The following is a 21,163-nucleotide window of genomic DNA, read 5'->3' on the forward strand; positions in this document are numbered from 1 at the left end:
TAAAGTTTTGCACACTGGCACCAGACATGATTTAATTGGAAATTCTAATTTTTTATTCTATTTTCAAAACATAAGTGCTTAAAAAGTGTCCAATGTTGTTTTTTTAGTACCACATGCTTAAAATGAACAAAATATGAATCAAGTTTTCTAAACAGTTGCTTTAAAAGTGAAGTAGCTGTGTATGGGAAGCATAGTGATAGATAATTTCATAAACCCAGAGAAATGTAGCCATCAGGGTCAGTTCAGGTAAATCTGTGTGGGAGGGAGTGGTGGCTTTCAACTGTGCCACTCCAGATGTACTCTCTGTGGCTGGGGTACATTTGCAGCTAGTGAAAAGATAGTTTCAGAACAGGGTGTAAATTTTCTTTATATGTGACCAGAAAATCACGTAATCAGAAAGCTACTTACTGTGTGTTTCCATTTCCTATAAAAGAGGTACTGAAAAGTTTGGCCATCCTTTCTATGTTTCCACTATCTGTTTTCTATCACCCTACTATGCTCATTTATTCATGTGTACTCATAATATTGTCACTGGTTCTGTTACAATTATTTAGAGAGTCCCCCATCCCCATTCTTGGAGAAAAACCTGAAAAAATCTGAAGGAAAATAGGGGATTGAAGTAGGAAGTTATCTGAGTGCAAACAGGGAAATTAGTAGAGTCTTGACAGGAAAAGGAAAATGCTATGGACTGAATGTTCGCATCCCTCCAAAATTCATATCTTGAAGCCTTAATCCCCAATGTGAAGGTATTTGGAGGTGGGAGCCTTTGGGAGGTAATCAGGTAGAGTCCCCATGGTAGGATTAGTGCCCTGAGAAAAAGAGGAAGAGCCGAGAGCTGACTCTCTCTGTGCCATGTGAGGATACAGCAAGAAGGCAGCTATCTACAAACCAGAAAGAGGGCCCTCACCAGACACTGAATCTGCTGGTACTTTGATCTTATATCTCTCAGCCTTCAGAACTGTGAGAAATAAATGTTTGTTCTTTAAGCCACCCTGTCTATGGTATTTTGTTATAGTGGCCTGGAACTGACTAAGACAGAAAGTTAGGAGAAGCATTCTTCTTTGGGCTACCTAAACATGAGACTAGGAAAGAGGACTCAAGGAATTCTCCACTATCTTTTGTGTGTCAGCCTAAGGCCATAGTCACACCCCTCTCCCACACACAACACTCATATTTACATACTTAACTCAGTTTGTCAAATGTAGATAAAGATAGATATACAGACATGTCAAAACTACTTAACATTCAGAAAAATTCCCACGTATGCTTAGACACACATACAAATGCAGGTGTTTACGAGAGACAGATACATGCCTGCAGATATCAAGATATACATAGATATGAACACTAGAATCAGGAAGTAAAAATGTAAGTGAATGAGTTTAAAAGTAGATAGGAGGGCAGGGAGTTAGAGGGGATGGATGCTATAGAGAGTGAATAGGTGAGTGAGACAGAGACCAGGTGAGCACAAAGAAAGAGTGCTCAGTAAAGCAGCTATAGACTGGACTGCTATATTCCTGTTCGCCAAAGACAGAGGCTTCGATTATTCTCTGTGTTGTGTGCTGGCCCACTCTTCAGAGCCATGGATTAGTGTACAAGGCTCTCTTCAGGGCACTAACCCATCTCTAATTCCTTCTCTGTTCCCTAGGTGTAAGACTCTACCCAGACATCTTCTCTTCTGCCCCCCTCCTTTCTGGAATTGGGCTCCTGGCTCCATTTCTCTGGGTTATTCTGCATTTTCTACTACAAATACATCTTTGAGTACCAGCAATCTTCATAAAATGTGATTTTAAGTGTTAATACTGAAATCCTTAAATATACACACTGCACTTGCATTTTTTTGATATTTCACCAAAGGGAGAGTAAGAATTATGTGTGCCGATATAGAGAAGGCAAAAGCAGAGACAGTAAGTTCTGCACAGAAAGGAGTTCATCATTCAGTGTGAGGCAGCATGTGAGTAAAGAAGAAAACCATGATCTGGTACTCTTTTCCCAAGAAAAGGCACTTAGGATAGATATTTCCAATTTATAGCAGCATAAAGTCCAACAATTTAGGGTTTACTCACTTGAAATAATGTTCCAAAGCACCCACCACTCATTCACACAATGAACCAAACATAAGAAAAATCAAACTTTAGGAATAAGTTATTATGAACACCTGCTCCCCAAACAGGAGTTAGAAAACTAAGTTTGTAACAGATCTAGAGAATAAAAACACATGCAAACTTTTATGAACCATGAAAGAACTAAGGCCCGCACTGAAAAGCCTGGGTGAGCAGATGCCTCCAGGCAAGGGTTCACATCTTCTACACCAGTTAGTTTATCAGAAAAGTTCGCTCTTCTTGGGAGGGATGGGTTGGAAAGGGGCACGGTTGGGAGTGATCAGGCCATCACATTTCAGTTCCATGCACAATGAGGCAGGAGCCAGCTGTCAAAAGGCTCCCAGCAGCCAGGGCCTAGAGGCCTCACTGCATGGCACAGATGCTGTGAGGCAGGAACTCCTGCACGTAGGTGGCAGCTGCCTTGGAGAGGTAGGTCATGGTGCCAAACCTGCCACTGGGTGCACTGTCATACAGAAGAGTACAGATGCCAGATGCAGGATCCTTTGCCAACATGGTATCATCTGCGCCGAGGGTTTTCTGTTTGGTTTTTAAGGGTGGGAGAACACAGGGGAAAGGAAAAATTACTAATCCTACTAATTAAAGTCCTGATTAGAATAACTCAGAGCCTCCTCCCCATCACCAACTAGTTGGATCTTAGGCTGTTTAGACAGGAAGGGATCAGGGTTATGCACAAAATGGTGACTATGAGTTTCTATATATGCATTTTTCACTAGAGCCTAAAATCACATGAAATTATTTTTAAAGCATTAATTGTTTCGAATTTTTGAAAGTTAAATATAATAGGTAATTAGAGTTGTGTTTGTTAAAGAGTCAAATGTTAATACTTACAAATCACCCTAGAGGGACTTTGGTCTGAATCCTTCTAGTACCACTGATTTCAGCATGTATTATTTTATCTTGCATTTCATCATTATTTCTATCTAAGTCGACTTAATTCAAATAGACCTCAAGCTTTCCAATCTAGAGTCTATGCCTAAAAGGGATCACATTTTCTGCTACAACGAACTAAGAGCAATCAGAATATTTAAAATTAGGACTGTCCTAGAAAATCCTTGAAAAGTCCTAGAGAAACTTTTAATTTCCTTTGCATTCCCCCCCAGGGCCTAAGAGAATGAAACACTGATTACATGTTTTGGAGACTGTTCTATTTACAGCAGTGCATGTCCTTCACTTTATGTGTTCCTACTCTTAATCTAGGAAACCTTTGGAAAGCTTTCAATAGTTTGCATTTTTCAAATGTGCTTAATTTCCTGCAATAAGATTTATTAAGAAAATAAGGAAATGTAGAATTAAAAGTTTCACTTTAATATTTTCCTACAGGTAAGAGAGAAAAGCAAAACCAAAACAAAACCAAAATCAAATCTTCTTTTCCTTAATAGTCCAGAAAGGATATACCACCCAATAGTTTCTTATTAAGTCCTTATCGCTACAAAAAGTAGTGTGATAAAAGTAGTCTGAAATATGACGAAAAGCATAAAAGTCTCCTGAGTTCCAGGCAACTTTACCATGTAACACAACCACAAAACTCATGGTAAAAGACAGAGGTCATCCCGCAGCTTACTTCTTTTACAGATAGAGCTCAGAGCCACTACGAAGGGGGCCTAGAAAAGAGCTATGAGGAAGAGGACACAAGAAAGTGACCTTGGCTTCTTGAAGAGCTCTGAATGCAGCCAGGTTAGTATCAGACATTCCTCTTTGAGAAAACAACAGGTTTGCCTACCTGTTCTTGAAGAAACAAGTCATTGGCAATATGCACTATTTTTTCCACAGCAATGATGCTTCCAATACTATGAATTTCAATGTCTGCCATCATGGTGAGGACAAGGATGGCTTCAACCAGAAGCTGGCGGTACTCCGGCTGAGGTACACGATTCAGGACAGACTCCACGTGAACAGAGAATTTAATCTCGCCTGGAGTCATCTGTGATAGAGAAAAAGAAAATCACTTCCTAAGAGCCCATCATGCAGGAGACATCAATTACCTATTCTGAAAGGCAGAAGAAATACTGTAGCCAAGAGCACTGCTTCAGTCTCCTTTAATGTAATTGAGTGAGTAAATAGGTTCAATCTTTTTTTTGAAGGCAATCTGGCAAGCATAACAAGAGTCATAAAAGTATCAATGCCCTCTAACCCATAATCCTCCTTCTGGAAGTTCATCCTAAGGAAATAATTCAAGAGAGAAGAAAAGCCCTATGTGCAAGAGTGTTTTATAGCAGCATTAGTTACAAGTGGAAAACTAGAGGTAATCTAAACATGGGAATGGATGTGTAAATAATGGCATATCATGGTACAGCAACTTCATGAGTTTCTATAGAATCATTAAAAGAATAAATAAGATGACTGTGGATAAAGGAAAAATCTAAGTAGAAACTAAAATTGTATATACGTGATGATGAGGATTATGTAAAACATTTATATACTGTTAGATTAAAAAGGGCATGAAGAAATATAAAGTTATTTTAGGGTGAAGGGGATTGAGGACTAATTTTTGGTAAAACTGTATTAAGTATATACTTTAGGGTGGCAATGTAGATTTGGAGTCTAAAGACCTGGGTTCAAGTCCTGTCTTCATCAGTTACTGGTTCTATGACCTTGGACAATTCACTTCTCTAAATTTGTATGCTTATCTGTGAACTGGGAACTACAATCCCTTCCTTAGCTATCTCACATAGTTGTGCTGAAGATCAAATTAAAGACTGTGTAAAGGTGTTTTGCAGACTCTTAAAGGTACATTCAGGTATGTATTATTATTAATTCTGTTAACATTTCAATCTTGCTTAAAGGCAGAGAGAAGACCAAGAGAGGACACAGAGTTCTTTACTAGGGAAGAGGCTTCTAGGCAGGAGTGGAGCCCTGAAACACAGCATTAGCTTTCTGTACCCACCCTTGCAGCCATGATCTGCAAGAACTCCAGAGTTTTTGAGAATTTTCTACTATCCAGTCTTACTATTCCCAGCTTCCCAATTCTAGCTCCTTTGTTGATTTTGTATAAAAGCTATTTCTTTATAATTTCAGTGTGATTGGGCAAAAAGCAAAATATAAAAGCACCTCCTAATCTATGTCTGTGGTTCATGGCAATGTTTTCCAACCATGGTGATATATCAGAATTATTCTAAGGATTTTTTTTAAAGTACAGGTGCTCATGCCCCATCCCTGGAGAGTCTAATCCACTGAATTGGAGATAGGAGCTCAGGTTACTGTGACATATAGTTAGAGCTAAGGACCACTGGTTTATGATCACTGGTTTATAGTCTACAAACATCTTAGTAGAGAAAGGTAGGGATGAGCAGGTTGGGGACATGAGAAGTCATTCATTCATTCATTCTTAGATTTCTATCTCATCTGCCATTTCTAACTCTGGCAACACTCACATAAATCAGCCTAACTTAATCAACCATTAAAAGAAACTGCCTTTATATAATTAATGTAATACATAATTATTCTCTAATATTCCCATTCTATTTTTAAGAACATTCTCTCCTTTCTTCCAATGCATTTCTTGTTCAGTTGATTTATAAAAACATAGATTTGTTATTTTGAAAAGTGATCACTGAAATACTTTAGCCAGACAAGCTATCAATCACATAAATGTGAAAGACACAGAATCTTACCTCTCTAGTGGTTGAAGAAGGAAGAACAAAACCTTCCACAGAAAGTCCATGACACTGCAAAACAGCAAAAACATCACCCAGGATATGCTGACAACTGGGAGACTGTAAGGAGACACTTAGTATTTCTAAGTGTGTTCCACTGGGTAGATGCTGAGTAATCACAGGCCAGTGAAAGGCCCTGCAGCCCACGGGTCTTTGCCAAGGGGTTGCGCTTACTGTGTGGCAAGAAGCAGGGTTGGACTATAGGGAACTCAAGGTTCATCCTCTACTTAGGGGAGTGGAAGGGTCGGGAAGATCTACCTGCTGGGATAGTCTAGCCCTAAAGATTCAGAGACTATCTGGGAGGATACCATGGTAGGTCCCAGAGCCATCACAAATAGACTTTCAGAAAGATTTTTTTAGGCTGAAGAGAAAAAACTCAAGATATGCATTTACCAGACATGCATAGTTATATTTTCTAGTTAAGCATCCCCCATCAGCACTCCTGATCCCCTCACTTTGCTCTACTTTCTCTACAGTACTTGTCATCTTTCAACATTCTGTATAGTTTACTTATTTATTATGTTTCTTATTTATTGTCTCTCCTTAGTAGAATGTAAGTTCCATAAGGACAGAGATTGTCATCTGTTTTGTTTTCTGTTGTATTCCTGTGAGCACCTAGGACATTGCCTAGTGTGTGGCAGATGCTCAAGAAATACTATATGAACGAATGATATTCTATCTTCCCCCCACCATCAATTCAATTATTAAAAAGCAGTGGGAATTAATGACTTGCCATTTTAGATTTTAAATAAATCAAAATATTATATATTAAACCACAGATAAATATTCCAATCCAACAAGTTTATCGACCCTACCAGACACTTCCATCCCATGTTCCATATGCCAAATAACAATCTTTGTACAGAGAATTACCAGCCTTGAAACATATGTGCAGAGTGATTATGTTACATTCATACTATGAAAGGAATGGAATGAAAAAAAAACAGACGGCATTTGTTTTTCCCCTTTACATTAGGATTTCAAGTTCATGCTTTGATTCTGCCACAAAATACCCAATTTTCCTAGTCAGACTTGAATGTTCCTTCCCTTGTATTCTCACAGCCTTCTGGTTTTGCACTTTTATCATAACACTTTTGGCCTTGCATTATAGCTGCTATGTAAGAAGATAACTATGGATTAAACTCTTTGATGACAAGAACAGACACTTTCCATGGTATCTGGGTAGAAGAGAACCTACTACATGTAGTCTGTGAAACTGAATTGCCATAAGCCAGGCAGAGCTGGAGAGATACAGCACATATCTGTTACCACTGTGCTATAGCAGTTAAATGGAAGGAAAATAACTGATAGGTACTCTTTGAAAGGAAGATTGCCAGAGTTGATAGTTCGAGGAATCAAATTTCACCTTTCCAAAGGATCACCTGATTATGTCCCTGGAAGAATATCAGTGTGCTAAGGGGAGAAACGTAACTAAAGGTTTTGAAGTCCTGGTTGAAGTGTTCTTCAGGTCATTACCAAGGGCAATGAAGCAAAAAGTGGCACCTATGAGACTATGAATGAGATCTATGAATGAGTACAATAGTCTTCTTGGCCTTCTAAATCTGTCACAATCATAATGGTGTGATGTCCCCTTGAATGTCTTTGGCAAACTAGGCCTTTGACAGAAAAACAAAAATTGGTCACACCAGTAGAGTCTTTGGACTATCAGCATCACTATGACTGCATTTATTTAGTAGTTTTCATCCAAGAAAAAAAATAGGTAAGAGCATCTCATAAAGCTTCCCAGATGCCACAGTTGTTTTACTGTAGTAACATTTGTTATTAACAGCACATTGCTACAAATAACATTTCTACTCTACAATAGCTACAAAGAAAGTGAGTCTTTATCACCACATTCGATTAGCAGTAAATGTATCACAATGTCCCACAATGTCCAACCATGGCCAAAAAGCAGAGAAGTGATGATTTTTGAAATCTCATTTATAAATACTGCAACAGTAACAGTTATGGAGAGAGACTAAGTTATCAGTAATGTCAAAATAACAAAACAACTGTTTCATTTTAATGTTTTCTTCTAGGTTTTATCCGTAAGAGCGCATGACTTTTATATAATTGCAGCGATATCATAGTCATATCATATCTCAGACAAGAAGACTGATAATTTCATGGGGGGGGTGTGAAATAAAGAGACATCTACAGTGTATTATGCTCACCTTCTGCAAAACTTTCCATACTTTTTGATAAAATCCAATTGGGACTCTGTTTAGTGCTCCATCCAGCCTTCTTCGGCGTTGCCATTGACCTTGACGACTATCTTTAGATGTCTGTTGACCACATCCACTAGGGAAGGACCCAATACTTGGACTCATAGAGGTTCCAGGTGACTTGGGAGAAAAGTAGAGGAAAGAACATAAATCAAGAGTTATCTCTGTTTCTATGATTAAAGTACTATAGCACAATGAATAATAAACACACTCAGCAGAATTATAAACCACAAATTAAGTGTAACACCCAAGACAAAAAGGTTATAGTGAAGCTAGAAGACTTATGAGTAGCTAGCAGCAATGTAAACAGGTATGATCCTTTTAGAAAGCATCTAGTGATACATAAGAAGAGCCATAAAAATACTGATGACATGGGAGGTTCTTCACTGTCTCTTTGCCAGGTTATTTCTGTTAAACTTCTAACTGGTCTATGGCTTGGTTTGTTGCTCCCATAGGCTATAACACAAGCCTCAATGTAAAAGAATTGAAATAAGACACAAAGTATATTATCTTACTACAATGAAATTAAATTAGAAATCAGTAACAAAAGGAAATTTGGTAAATTTACAAATATGTGGAAATTAGAGAACACATCCCTAAATAACCAGTGGGTTAAGAAAGAAATCACAAGGAAAATTAGAAAACACTCTGAGATGAATGATAATGGAAACACAACAAACCAAAACTTATGGGATGCAGCTAAAACAGTGCTTAAAGAGAAGTTTATTTTATAAATGCTTGTATTAAAAAAGAAGAAAGATCTCAAATCAATAACCAAACCTTCTACCTTAAGACAATGAAAAAAAGAAGAAAAGAAGAGCAAACTAAACTGAAAGCAAAGAGAAGAAAATAACAAAAACTGTACAGAAAGAAAAATGGATAACCAAAAATAATAGAGAAAAATCAATGAAACCAAAAATTTGTTTCTTTGAAAATAAACATCAAAAAAATTGACAAATATTTAGCTAGACATACCCAAAAAATAAAAAAGAAGGAAATATATTAAAGTCAGGATAGAAAGAGAGGACATCACTTCCAACCTTAAAGAAATAGAAAGGATTGTAAGGACATACCATTGGCAGTCACATGTCAACAAATTATTGATATATAACTTAGATGAAAACCACAAGTTCCTACAAAGACACAAACTATCCAAATGGACTCCAGAAGAAACAAAATCCGAATAGATTTATAACAAAGAGATATAACTAGTAATTACAAAACTTTCACAGAGAAAAGTCCAGGTACAGGTGGCTTCACTGGTTAATACTACCAAACATCTGAAGAAGAATTAATATCACTTCTTCACAAACACTTCCAAAAAAGAGAAAAGGAAGGAACTTCCCAACTCATTCTATGAGGCCAGTATTAGCCTTACACCAAAATCAGACAAAGACATCACAAGAAAACTACAGATCAATACCCCTTATGAACACAGATACAAAGATCCTCAACAAAACACTAGCAAACCTAAAAATTCAGCAACATATAAAAAAGATTATACACCTTTTAATACACATGATGAAGTAGAATTTATTCCAGGAGTTCAAGGTTGTTTTAACATCTGGACATCAATCAATGTAATACACCGTATCAACAGAATAAAGGATAAAACCCATATCATCCTAAAGATGCAGAAAAAGCATTTAATAAATTCTAATACCCCTTCAATGATAAAAAACACTCAACAAACTGGGAACAAAGGGGTTCTTCCTAAATCTAATAGAGAGCACCTACAAAAACCCCACAGTTGACATCATAATGAATGGTTGATGACTGAATGTTTTCCCTCCTAAGATCAGAACAAGACAAAGATGTTCAACCTTGCTACTTCTATTCAGTATTGTACTGGAGGCTCTATCCAGGGCTATTAAGAAAGAAAATAAAAGTCATTCAGAGTGGAAAGTCATTTGCAGATGACATGATCTTGTATATAAGGAATTCAGTATAAAACAATTAGAACTAATAAATGAGTTCAGTGAGGCTGCACGATATAAGATCAATATACACACAAATTAATTGTATTTCTAAACAGTAGCAATCAACAATCTGAAAATGAAATTAAGAAAACAATTTCATTTAAGACAGCATTAAAAAGAATAAAATACTTTGGAATAAATTTAACGAAAGAAGTGTAAAACATACACTCTGAAAACTACAAAACCTGTTGAAAGAAATTAAAGACCTAAATAAATAGAGATCCTATTTTCATGGATCAGAAGGCTTAATATTGTTAAAATGGTAATACTCTCAAAACTGATCTATAGATTGAACACAATCTTCATCAAAATCCCATTGGGTTCTTTGCAGAAATTGACAAGCTTATCCTAACATTCATGTGGAAATTCAAGGGACCCATGATAGCTAACACAATCTTAAAAAAGATCAAAGTTGGAGGACTCACAATTCCCAACTTCAAAATTTATTATAAAGCTACAGTAATCAAGACTGTGTCAAGAGACACTTCTTTGGGAAAACAAGTGTTCTCCTTACTTGCTGCAAGTAATAAATCCTTCCTTCTCTGGAAAAAAAAAAAACAAAAGGCTGCGCCATACAGGCATAGGCTAGGCATGTAGATCAGTGAAATAAAATTGGGAGTTCAGAAATAAACCACTGCATTTTTGTCAGTTTTTAACAAGGGTGTCAAGAAAAGTAAACGGAGGAAAGATAGTCTTCTGTCTAAGAGATAGTGCTGGAACAACTGGATAGTCACATTCAAAAGAATGAAGTTGGACCCCCTACTACACACCATACACAAAAATTAAGTCCAAATGGGTTACTGTGCAAAAAAGAGTTAACATAGCAGGCCAGAAATGCTATTCTTGGAAAGGCCTGATTATAAGATTGGCCCTTGGTTGGCATTTGGAAAGCTGGATTTTGGGAGGGTTTCCACCATTCTCAGAATTGATTAACAGTGGCTTATTGTGCCTAAACTGTTTGTGGAAACACTATGGTTTATGTTGAACATTTGATTTCCCTCTGGGAGTCTAGAGTTTTGGTACATGCCAGACAGAGGCTGTTTATGTGACCAGCCCCCAGTAAAAACCCTGGGTGCTGAGTCTTAAATGAGCTTCCCTGGTTGGCAATATTTCATACATGTTGTCACAACTCATTGCACGGGGAATTGCATCCTGTATGACTTCACTGGGAGAGCACTCTGGAAGCTGGTGCCTGTTTTTCCTGGACTTTGTCCAATGCACATTTTCCCTTTGCTGATTTTGCTTTGTATTCATTTGCTGTAATAAGTCATAGCTTTGAGTATGCTTAGTCCTGTGAGTCCTCCTAGTGAATCACTGAACCCGAGAGGTGGTCTTGGGGACCCATAAACATAATTATAGACCTAATTGTAAGAGCTAAAACTATAAAACTCTTAAAAAATAGGAATAAATCTTTGTGACCTTGGGCTAGGCAAAGCCTTCTTAGATAGGACACTAAAAGAAAAATTAGATGAATTGGACTTCACCCGAACTAAAAACTTCTGTTCTTCAAATGACACTATCAAGAAAGTAAATTCCGTGGTTGATATTCTTCAGAGAAAAAAAAAAAAGTGAAAAGCAACACATAGAATGGGAAAAACTATGTGCCAATCACATATCTGATAAGGGACTTGTATCCAGAATACATAAAGAACCTTTAGGGACCTGTATCCAGAATATATAAAGAATCTTTACAACTCAACAATAAAAAGACAAATAACCCAATTAACAAATGGGCAAAGGATCTGAATGGACATTTCTCCAAAAGAAGATAGACAAATAGTCAATTGGCACATGAAAAGATGTTTAATATCATAAGCCATTAGGGAAATGCAAATCAAAACCACAATGAGATACCACTTCATACCCACTAAAATGGCTAGAATCAAAAAGATGGACAATAGCAAGGATTGGTGTGGATATGAAGAAATTGGAACCCTCAGACATTGCCAGTGGGAATGTAAAATGGTACAGTCCCCTTTGAAAAACAATTTGGCAGTTCCTCATGCTAAACATTGTTACCAAATGACCCAGCACTTCTTCTAGATGTATATCCAAGAGAAATAAAAACATATGTCCACACAAAAACTTGTACATGAAGGTTCATAGCAGCGTTATTCATAACAGCCAAAAACCAGAAACAACCCAGATGTTCATCAACTGATGAATGGATAAATAAAATGTGGTGTATATCAATACAGTAAGGTATTGTTCAGCAATATAAAGGAATGAAGTATTGGTACATGCTACAACATAAAACTTACAAAAGTAAAGGACAAAATACATTGGGGAAAGTGTTTCTTTGACAGTTTAGATTCAGAAATAAATATAAAATAAAAAGAAGGTAATAGAAATATTTTCTGAGAAAAGAACTTCTTACATTTTAATTTGGATCAAATGACTATATCACCACTGCTATGTCAAAGAGAAAAGTGCCCTAAGGCATTTCTATTGGCCAGTGACTATCACACTGATGTACCAAGTAGATGAACTCCATCTGATTTATCTCCATTGTCTTCGTCTCTACCATCAAGATCCTAGGCTGCTGAGAGTGGAGTCAAACCACAAAGGCTATTCAGACTGTTTTCCAAAACCAAATATCAATAGTTCTGAGCTTTTAGATTAACTCCTCCTCTGTGCCTCTGTCTTCCTTTATTAATGTAGATATGACAAAGTTGGCCAAGTCATACTACACTAATTCATTACAGGGTATATACTTGGTTAAAGTCAATAGAAATACTAATATTGTTTCCAATAGTTTTCCATTTTTTGTTTGGTTGTCATCTGGCCTTAATCTCTTCAGCCTAAGAAATCTGAAATCATAGGCCATTATGGGTCATTGATTTAAACCAAGGAAACTAAATCAGAGATCAGTCTTCCTAAACTGTAAGCATCATGAGGGCAAGGACCACATCTGTTTTGTTCACTACTGTATTTCCAGTGCCTGGCACAAAATTGGCACTCAATTAATATTTACAAATGAATAAACAATAAGAATAGGTAACCCAGTGGTTTTCAAACTTAAAAGTGCATCAGAATCACCCAGAAAGCTTATTAAAACACAGATTGCTGGGCCTCACCTCAGTCTTTCTGATTCAGTAGGCCTAGGATGGGAACCAATATTTTACATCTCTAACAAGTTCCCAGCGGATACCGATGCTTTCCAGTGCCTGGCACATAGCAAGCATTTAATTAATTTTAATAGTTGAAAGAATAAATGACTGAACAGATACTTAACAAATAAATACTTATTAAATTGAATTTTGTCTTCTGAAATGGAAAAGAGGTTGGAGTTGAACCCCCTCACCTGCCTCTTTGGAAAAGAAATGGAAAGATATCACTCTGCATGAAGTTGATTTATAAGTATAAATTTTACTTTTTGATTCATTTTTTTCAGTCAATCAGATTGTCATATAATACAAGATAACAGCAGTTACCAGAAAAAACAGTGACATCAAATCTACACCCAGGGGATGACCACCATTGGGCTATGAAAAATATTTGAGAAAATAAATTTTTAAAAGGGATGAGGCAAGGCAAACATTATGTGTTTTTAAAAGTTATTAGTAGAGTAAAATTATAGACTATTCAAGTAACTAGCCAGCATGTTATCATTAAAAAAGCTGATGAAATAGTCTGACTCTAGAAGTCATGGTAAAGGGTAAAATAAATAAAACTACCTTACAAGTATTTTTTCTATAATCAGAAAAGAGGGCATTGGTGAGTGGCAGAGAAAAGGGCTTAGAACAATACAAAATACCAGACAGGCAGGTGAGGGGGGAAATCAGTATTTAGAAGAAAGAAAGTAATGAAAATTTAGAGCTCTCAATCCTCTAAATTACAGTCCTAATGATTTTGGCTTTCTTAAAGTCCTATAGGTAGTGTATGTGTAAAAAAAATTAAATGATATAGCTGGGTGGGTAGGTCAAGTCCTTAATATCATACTAATCTAGCTGGGAACATGGACTTCAAGTTCTAAATATATAATGAACTTGTAAGTAATACTCTGTGACTATAAACAACCATGAAGTATTTAGCCAATCACTCTCAACCAAAACAAGGACTGTTTACCAGGAACATCACTTTAACTCTTCAGTATGAAATGTAGTTCTTTAACCTTTCAGATAGGAAAATGTTCAGATTATCCAAATTGTCTAGGAAAAAACCTGTAAAGTGAACACTTTTCTATCACAAGGCCCTTTCTTATTCCATTCTGGTCTTGTACTTGCATAATATAAATGTAAAAGGGTATCTGATAGGTATATCTAAATTAAGTTTACTTCAAATTAAACATCAAGCATTGGCTCTTTATTTTCCTAAATGGTTTCTGACTCCTAAAACAAACAGATACGCAAGCACACAAACAAGCAAAATTCCCATTTTGCCTTTCCTCTTCTGGACGTGTTTTAATATCGTAAGCTAGCATAAGCTTTCTATTTTGAAAGTAGAAGGAGTAGTTTTAAGCTTTTCATTAAAAGACTTTGAAATCACACCATTTCCCAGAGTTTTGAAAAACACTACGGAAGTTTGTGTTAATTATTTCTTTGTATAACACAATAACTCATCTATTCTCATCTTCAAGGAAAAAATTAGTGACAGCCTACAGTATGATGTTTGGTGACTCCCACCAACTCCCAGATTGATTTATATGTTTTTCCTCTATGTGTTCACAACACCTTTCATATACCTCTATCATGACAGTGATAAAAATCTAATTTCTGGACAATAAGTGAAAATAGATGTTTAAAAAAGCCCTTACCTAGTCTGGTTCTTAAAAGTAAGAAATGTAAGTCTACTTTCATAAAGAAAATTAATTCCAAAATTATGTATTAATCCTAACAAGAGGAATTCAAGGTTTCAATTTCTTGCTATCAGAAACAGTTACTTTCCTCTTAAAATCAGCAAGATAGTTTGGTCCAGAAAAACGAAAGCTATCTACAGAAAGATTGCTAAAAAGGAGAATCAAACAAGCTACTATGTGGCTTATCTTATTTGTAAAAAAGCCATAAGCTCATGCATGTTTTATAGAAATACAGGTTAATCTATGTTAAAGGATCCCTACTTGTTTCACCTGACTCTCAGTTGAGATAGACAGTCTACGAAAGTCCACCTGAAAAATAAATGGCTCAAATTAAACTCAGAATATGAAACAAAATACATGATCTTAACAAAGTCTGAGTCCAAAAGAATGTTCTTAAATATGAAAGTATCCCAGCTCAGTTCCCAAGTAGTATCTTACCCGCTTTATCTCACTTTTTAACTGCATAATCCCAGTTCGCTCTGGTTTGGTTGCTCCAACAGCACCAATCTCACGGATAGAAATAGCAGGGCTGATATTTGAATCAGTGGGACGAACTATATAGCATGACAGATTAAAGAGAAAGAGGGACGATAATCAGGTTCAAATTTTTTTCTCCACCACATTTAAAAGACTTAGATGTATGTCCTCCTTTTATGTTAATAATAATAAAAACCAAACAACCAACTAAACCTTGCTATTCAAAGTGTGGTCCACAGGCCTGCAGCATTAGCTTCACCTAGAAGCTTGTTAGAATTTTAGGCCCAACTCTAGACCTACTGAATTAAAGCCTGCAGTTTAGCAAGATACCCAGGTGATTCTTATGAACAGTAAGGCTTGAGGAACACTGCTTTATAACACTCTAAGGTCTAGAATCCATCCATCTGACATTATGTATTTATTTATTTTAAGTCTAAAAGTTAAGCATGAGAGATAACTCTTTTCATTTGCTCTGATGTTTTAGGTACTTGATATCAAATACCACTACCAAACCACCAAGTGCAGGTGTAAGGTTAATTTGTGATAGACCCCTAAATGTATTTGAATTTAAAAGTGAAAGGATATATCAGGTGCACTGTAGCAGCTACACACACACACACACACACACACACACACACACACACACACACCCCACTATAAGTGCTACTGAATTATTGCCAACTGGAATACAAGAAAGTTTCAGATGATACAGGTTGCTAGTTGTCCTAAAGTAGAGTCTTAAGATAATGTAAGGGAATGTATAAAACAGTCCAAAACAAAATATGCTAGTAATCTACTTAATTGACATATCATTTAAGGGAAAAAAAGACACACAGTGGTTTCCAAATCTTGTTCCAGAAGACAGCTTTGGTTTTAACTTTCATATACTGGGGTCCTATTTATTTGGGAGAAAAGTTCCTCTGATAAAAGAAAACCACTTTAAAATCAATGAGACATTTAAAACAAACATTCTGAAATAGAAATGCAGTGATTCAACCTTACCGCTTCGTTCCACGCCAAACTCCTTGCCACTGAGAATGTGATGCAGGAGGTTCTTCATGGCTGAAGGACTGAGACTCATCAGGCCATCTGTGGCTTCCTCAGCTACTCAGCAGAAATGTTAGAACAGAGGGATTTCTAATTGACCTGCCACTCTCACCCTATTTTTTCTCTATTTCCTTTCTTGCTTAGAATTTCTGAGTCACTTGATTGGAAGAAAAAACGCAGACGTAGAGAATGGACTTGAGGACACGGGGAGAGGGAAGGGTAAGCTGGGACGAAGTGAGAGAGTAGCACTGACATATATACAGTACTGAATGTAAAATAGATAGCTAATGGGAAGCAGCCGCATAGCACAGGGAGATCAGCTCGGTGCTTTGTGACCACTTAGAGGTGTGGGATAGGGAGGGTGGGAGGGAGACACAAGATGGAGCGGATATGCGGATATATGTATACATATAGCTGATTCACTTTGTTATACAGCAGAAACTAACACAACATTGTAAAGCAATTATACTCCAATAAAGATGTTAAAAAAAATAAATTTCCAGCACCATACTGCCTAGGCATTCATCCTCCAACAGATTCTTAATAATTTAAGGACTGATGATCCAGTTTATGGATTAACTAGGCCCTTGACTTCTTCTTCACCCCTCTTCCACATCATTAGGATACTCAGTAGAATCTTTATTTGAAAGTGGGAAGAATGAAAGGAGCACAATGGAACTGGAAACCAGTCGGAGAAAGCAATGATTGTATCTATGAAGATGGGCTAAAATAATCAAAACTTCTTTCCATCTGGAAATATGGGGATTTAAAAAGAGAATAGATATGAATCTATGAAATGATGAAGAATATTGAGAAGATAACTTGAATTTGTTCATCAACATCAGACACCTATTATGAGTTTACTACATGTAGGTCATGATTTTAAGCAATGTTAGTACAAACAGGTATGACATGGTACTTGACCTTGTGAGGCTGACCAACTATTTGGGAGAGACTGGACATGTAAACAAGATAAACAACAGTAAAACATGGCATGGCTATACTAAGTGCCAAATGAGAGGTATAGACAATAAATGCTTTGGAAATAAGAGGAGACATCAATCTCCAAGGATGGGGACTGATAAAATTAGTGGGAAGTACTGTTGAAGTGGGAGGTAGAGGCCAGACTGTTGAGGGTCTTGAATATCAGACCCAGGGATCTTGACTTTATCCTAGAAGAAATAAATAGCCATGGTTTGATGAATCCACAAGAAAAAAAATATCTGTAATGGGCAATTAAGGAAAAGTGAAGAATGTTTGGGGATTTATCCCTTCTTGAGGTTTATTATTGAATAATCAGACTCTCATAAAACATCACTTGATACCAAAGCTTGAGAAAAAAAAATATATATATATACATGTAATCTTATAACAATGTGCTGAACTGGCGATCATTTGGAATCAGGCAGACTTGGACTCAAATTTCACTATTTACCAGTTATGTAACTTTGGGCAAGTTATTAACCTTTCTGAGTTTCATTTTTTAAAAACTGCTCATTAGCTTTATTTAAAATTTTTATACAATTTTAAAGGTTACTTTCCATTTACAGTTATTACAAAATATTGGCTATATTCCCCGTGTTGTACAATACATCCTTGAGCCTATTTTACATCCAATAGTTTGTTGAGTTTCAATTCCTTTTACAATCAGTAAAAGTGAGATAAAAATACCTTCTCCAGTTGGTTGTTGTAAGGATTAAATGAGATAATATATGTAAATATAAAGCAAAAAGTACAGTGTCTGGCATATGGTAGGTATAAAATAATCATTAGCTTTATTCCTTTAAAGGGTTATTTAAATATACATTATCTCATGTAATTTAGGTTAGATTCAAAGCAATAAATTTAGCTACTTGCTAACAGCTCAATTAAAAGCCTTTTGGGGAAATTTAACTGAAACAATGGCTAAAATTGAGTTTTGCAACTGTGATTTTATCTTTGTATTCAATCTCTATCTCTATTACTTTGCCATTCTTGTTGAAATCAAATACCGAAGGAAAAAATAGTCATGCCATGGGGTCCCCCCATAATTCTGTGCTAGAGCTTCCAAAGGCCCCATCTATTCTTCTAACTAAAACTGCTACCTTGCCAAATATACCTATAGCTAATATCAAAAAGAGTCTTGTCAGATAAATATGAATAGAAATATTGCCTTCCTTTATTTGATCATGATGTTGACTAGACAGAATACTGACACTATAATCAAACTGATGTGGTGACTCAATCTGACAGCCAGAGGTGGTCATGCCTGAATCAGAATCGAACCCAGTCTGTCACACTTAGTTTGATATATGTCTCGGATCACTCTAGGAGTTAGTAGGAATGTCATTGGGAGTGCAGAGCCCCTAGGAGGTGAATTTTGAAGTTGACAACTAATATATAAACTTGTCATAGCAGTCCCTTGACTTGTATAGAGACTGACTAACATGGGAACAAGACTGCTATATGCAGCTTCTGAGCTACTGATAAAAATCTTTTAGCTTCCTTTCCCTCCTGATTCAAAACTCAATAGAACTCTATTAAAAGTGAATTCTGCCTCAAACAGTTACTTAATTGAATACCTGAGCATCGAAGGGAGTGGGCCAGTTCTGTTGCCATAACTTGTATGATCAGACCAATTCGAAGTCGAAACATTTCAGCAAAGAGGCCAGGCTGAGTTCGCATATACATGGCTAGATATACCATTATTTCCTGTGCATGGAATGAATATAGACAAAAATTATGCCCTAGATCTCACAAGGCTTATTTTGTGGTCTTCAGAAATTGCCAGATCAATTGAAAGCAAACTTTTAAATATCAATCATCAGATTAGGCTTTATAATTCTGCTCACCTGTGTAAGAATTGAAATGCTCATGTCCCCTTCACTGGCTTCATCTATCAGCTGAGTGAGTACTTCATAGGGCAGAGGTCTAAGGAAGAGGACGGTGAAGAAAGACAAAATTCTGCAACTACTTAAAGCTAAATTTATTGAGAAAATAAAAAAGTTCCTCCCAAGTCCAAGTCAGTGTCTCAACATCTCATCATTACTGGTAGCATTCTGGTTCTTTCAGTCTTCAAAGTTCACTGCCTCCCCAAAGCACTCTGGCCCATATCAACTCAGGAGAGCTCTGCTCTCCCGTCTCTAAGCCTGGATTGCCCTTCTCCTTCCAAATTGTATTTAAAAGTCACCGCATGACGTCCTTCCAGACCAGTCTTTCATGGTTAATTCTTAACACTTGACAAGTAACTATTATGGCTAAAAAGTAGTAAACTAAATCTAAGCTGTGCCTTTTGGAAGCCATTTTATTACTTTACAATCACACCTTATAGAGTTATACTGATTTTTATAGTTTCATCAGTTTACACACACACACACACACACACACACACACACACACACACACACGCATACACACCCTCCTACACTTCTGACTCTTCTGTTGATACTAAGCACTCTGGGGGCATGGGGCATGCCATCTCCTTTTGGATTGCCCACAGTAGCCACAAAATTGATCTGATTTGTAATAAAAGGTTCTGTTTGCCAGGAGTAAGGTGTTATGGATTGAACTGTGTTCCCTCTAAGTTCCTATGTTGAAATCCTAATCCCTAGTATCTCAGAGTGTGACCTTATTTGGAGATGGGGTCTTTACAGAGGTAAGCTAAAGTGAGGTAATTGGGTGGGCCCTAATCTAATATGACTGGTGTCTTGTATAAGTGAGAAATTTGGACACAGAGACACACAGAGAGAGAAGAAATGTGAAGAGACATAAGGAAAAAACAGCCATCTATAAGCCAAGGAGAGAGGCCTGGAACAAAGTCTAGAGTGGGGGCTAATCCCAGTTGCCCTGTTTGTTTGTTTTTTGAATAAAACGTTTGGTAAAGCCAATAAGTAAAAACAAACAAACAAAAAAACCCCAAAAGAGCAAAATACATTTGAGTACTACTCCCTGTGAACCTTCTCTTTCATTTACTCATGTCCTATCACTACCAACATTCTCACATCGACTGTCCCTGATAGAAGCTCACACACGTAGGACATTATCATCCATTTATAGATTAGGACAAGAGAATTGCAGTCAGTCCACACAGCTCCTTAAAGTCTCAGAGAAGCTTGATCAAACCCAAACAAAAACCATACTAACGCAGAGATGGTCTTCTCTCGAGGTTCTGGAGGGAGTCCCACTGTCAAATGTTTCTGGTGGGAGAGAAGGTCTGTGCAGGCCTAGGAATAAATAGTATAATAGTATTATCCTTTCCATAACACCTCACATTTCCACGAAATTTTCTCTTTTCAGCCTAGAAACCTTTGCTCCCCCTTAACTTAATGACACATCAATCTTTTCCTCAGGAAATGCGATGAAGATCAGAAAAGAGGGATTTCTAGGAAGGAACAATGAAGTATTTTTATCTCCTAAAAGGTAGGAACTTCTGGCCTAGTATAAATTCATTCTTAAGACCTAGAATTCTCATAGTTTATAACACCTCTATAAGTCTACAGTTTATATGCTTCAGTATTATATATTTGACATTCATAAACAAAAAAAGCTACCTGATAATCAGAAATGTTATGTGGGAAAAACAACATCTTAAATGGTTAGATGCTGTGGTGACTGCCTTAAGAAACAACTGTAGAAACCAATTTTTAAAAAGCACCTCCATTTAGATTTGGTATAAATTCAAGAAGAATTTATAGTACCTCATCGAGTGCTTCCACCTTCTTCCTTAAGATTCCAGAGATGTATCGGATCAGGCCCCAGTGACGAATTTCTCCAACTTTGCTATAGAGCTCAGTAAGCAGCTCTCTGACTGTTGCACTCCCTTCATCATACAATCCAGTGTCCCAGTCAGGTCCTCTGGAATGTTAAAGGCAGGTCTACATTA

At 36.8% G+C, this 21,163-nt stretch overlaps 1 protein-coding gene across 4 annotated transcripts in view; it reads right to left on the reverse strand.

Moving 5' to 3' along the window:
* PHKA1 (phosphorylase kinase regulatory subunit alpha 1) overlaps positions 1 to 21,163 on the reverse strand; it is a 137,145-nt gene continuing 115,982 nt past the window's right edge. For 2 of the 4 annotated variants that reach the window (XM_057537816.1, XM_057537813.1), the window contains 11 exons: positions 20,979 to 21,135; positions 20,425 to 20,504; positions 19,134 to 19,212; positions 18,864 to 18,993; positions 16,258 to 16,359; positions 15,217 to 15,332; positions 15,040 to 15,087; positions 7,951 to 8,121; positions 5,735 to 5,788; positions 3,844 to 4,044; positions 1 to 2,639 (listed from right to left, as the gene is read on the reverse strand). In XM_057537816.1, the coding sequence (XP_057393799.1) occupies positions 2,466 to 2,639; positions 3,844 to 4,044; positions 5,735 to 5,788; positions 7,951 to 8,121; positions 15,040 to 15,087; positions 15,217 to 15,332; positions 16,258 to 16,359; positions 18,864 to 18,993; positions 19,134 to 19,212; positions 20,425 to 20,504; positions 20,979 to 21,135 (1,312 nt within the window). In that variant the 3' untranslated portion in view covers positions 1 to 2,465. The remainder of the gene's footprint in view (positions 2,640 to 3,843; positions 4,045 to 5,734; positions 5,789 to 7,950; positions 8,122 to 15,039; positions 15,088 to 15,216; positions 15,333 to 16,257; positions 16,360 to 18,863; positions 18,994 to 19,133; positions 19,213 to 20,424; positions 20,505 to 20,978; positions 21,136 to 21,163) is intronic. The other 2 variants (XM_057537814.1, XM_057537815.1) reach the window with 2 other exon arrangements.

Source organism: Balaenoptera acutorostrata, chromosome X (genome assembly GCF_949987535.1).
Source record: "Balaenoptera acutorostrata chromosome X, mBalAcu1.1, whole genome shotgun sequence".
Classification (NCBI taxonomy): Eukaryota; Metazoa; Chordata; class Mammalia; order Artiodactyla; family Balaenopteridae; genus Balaenoptera; species Balaenoptera acutorostrata.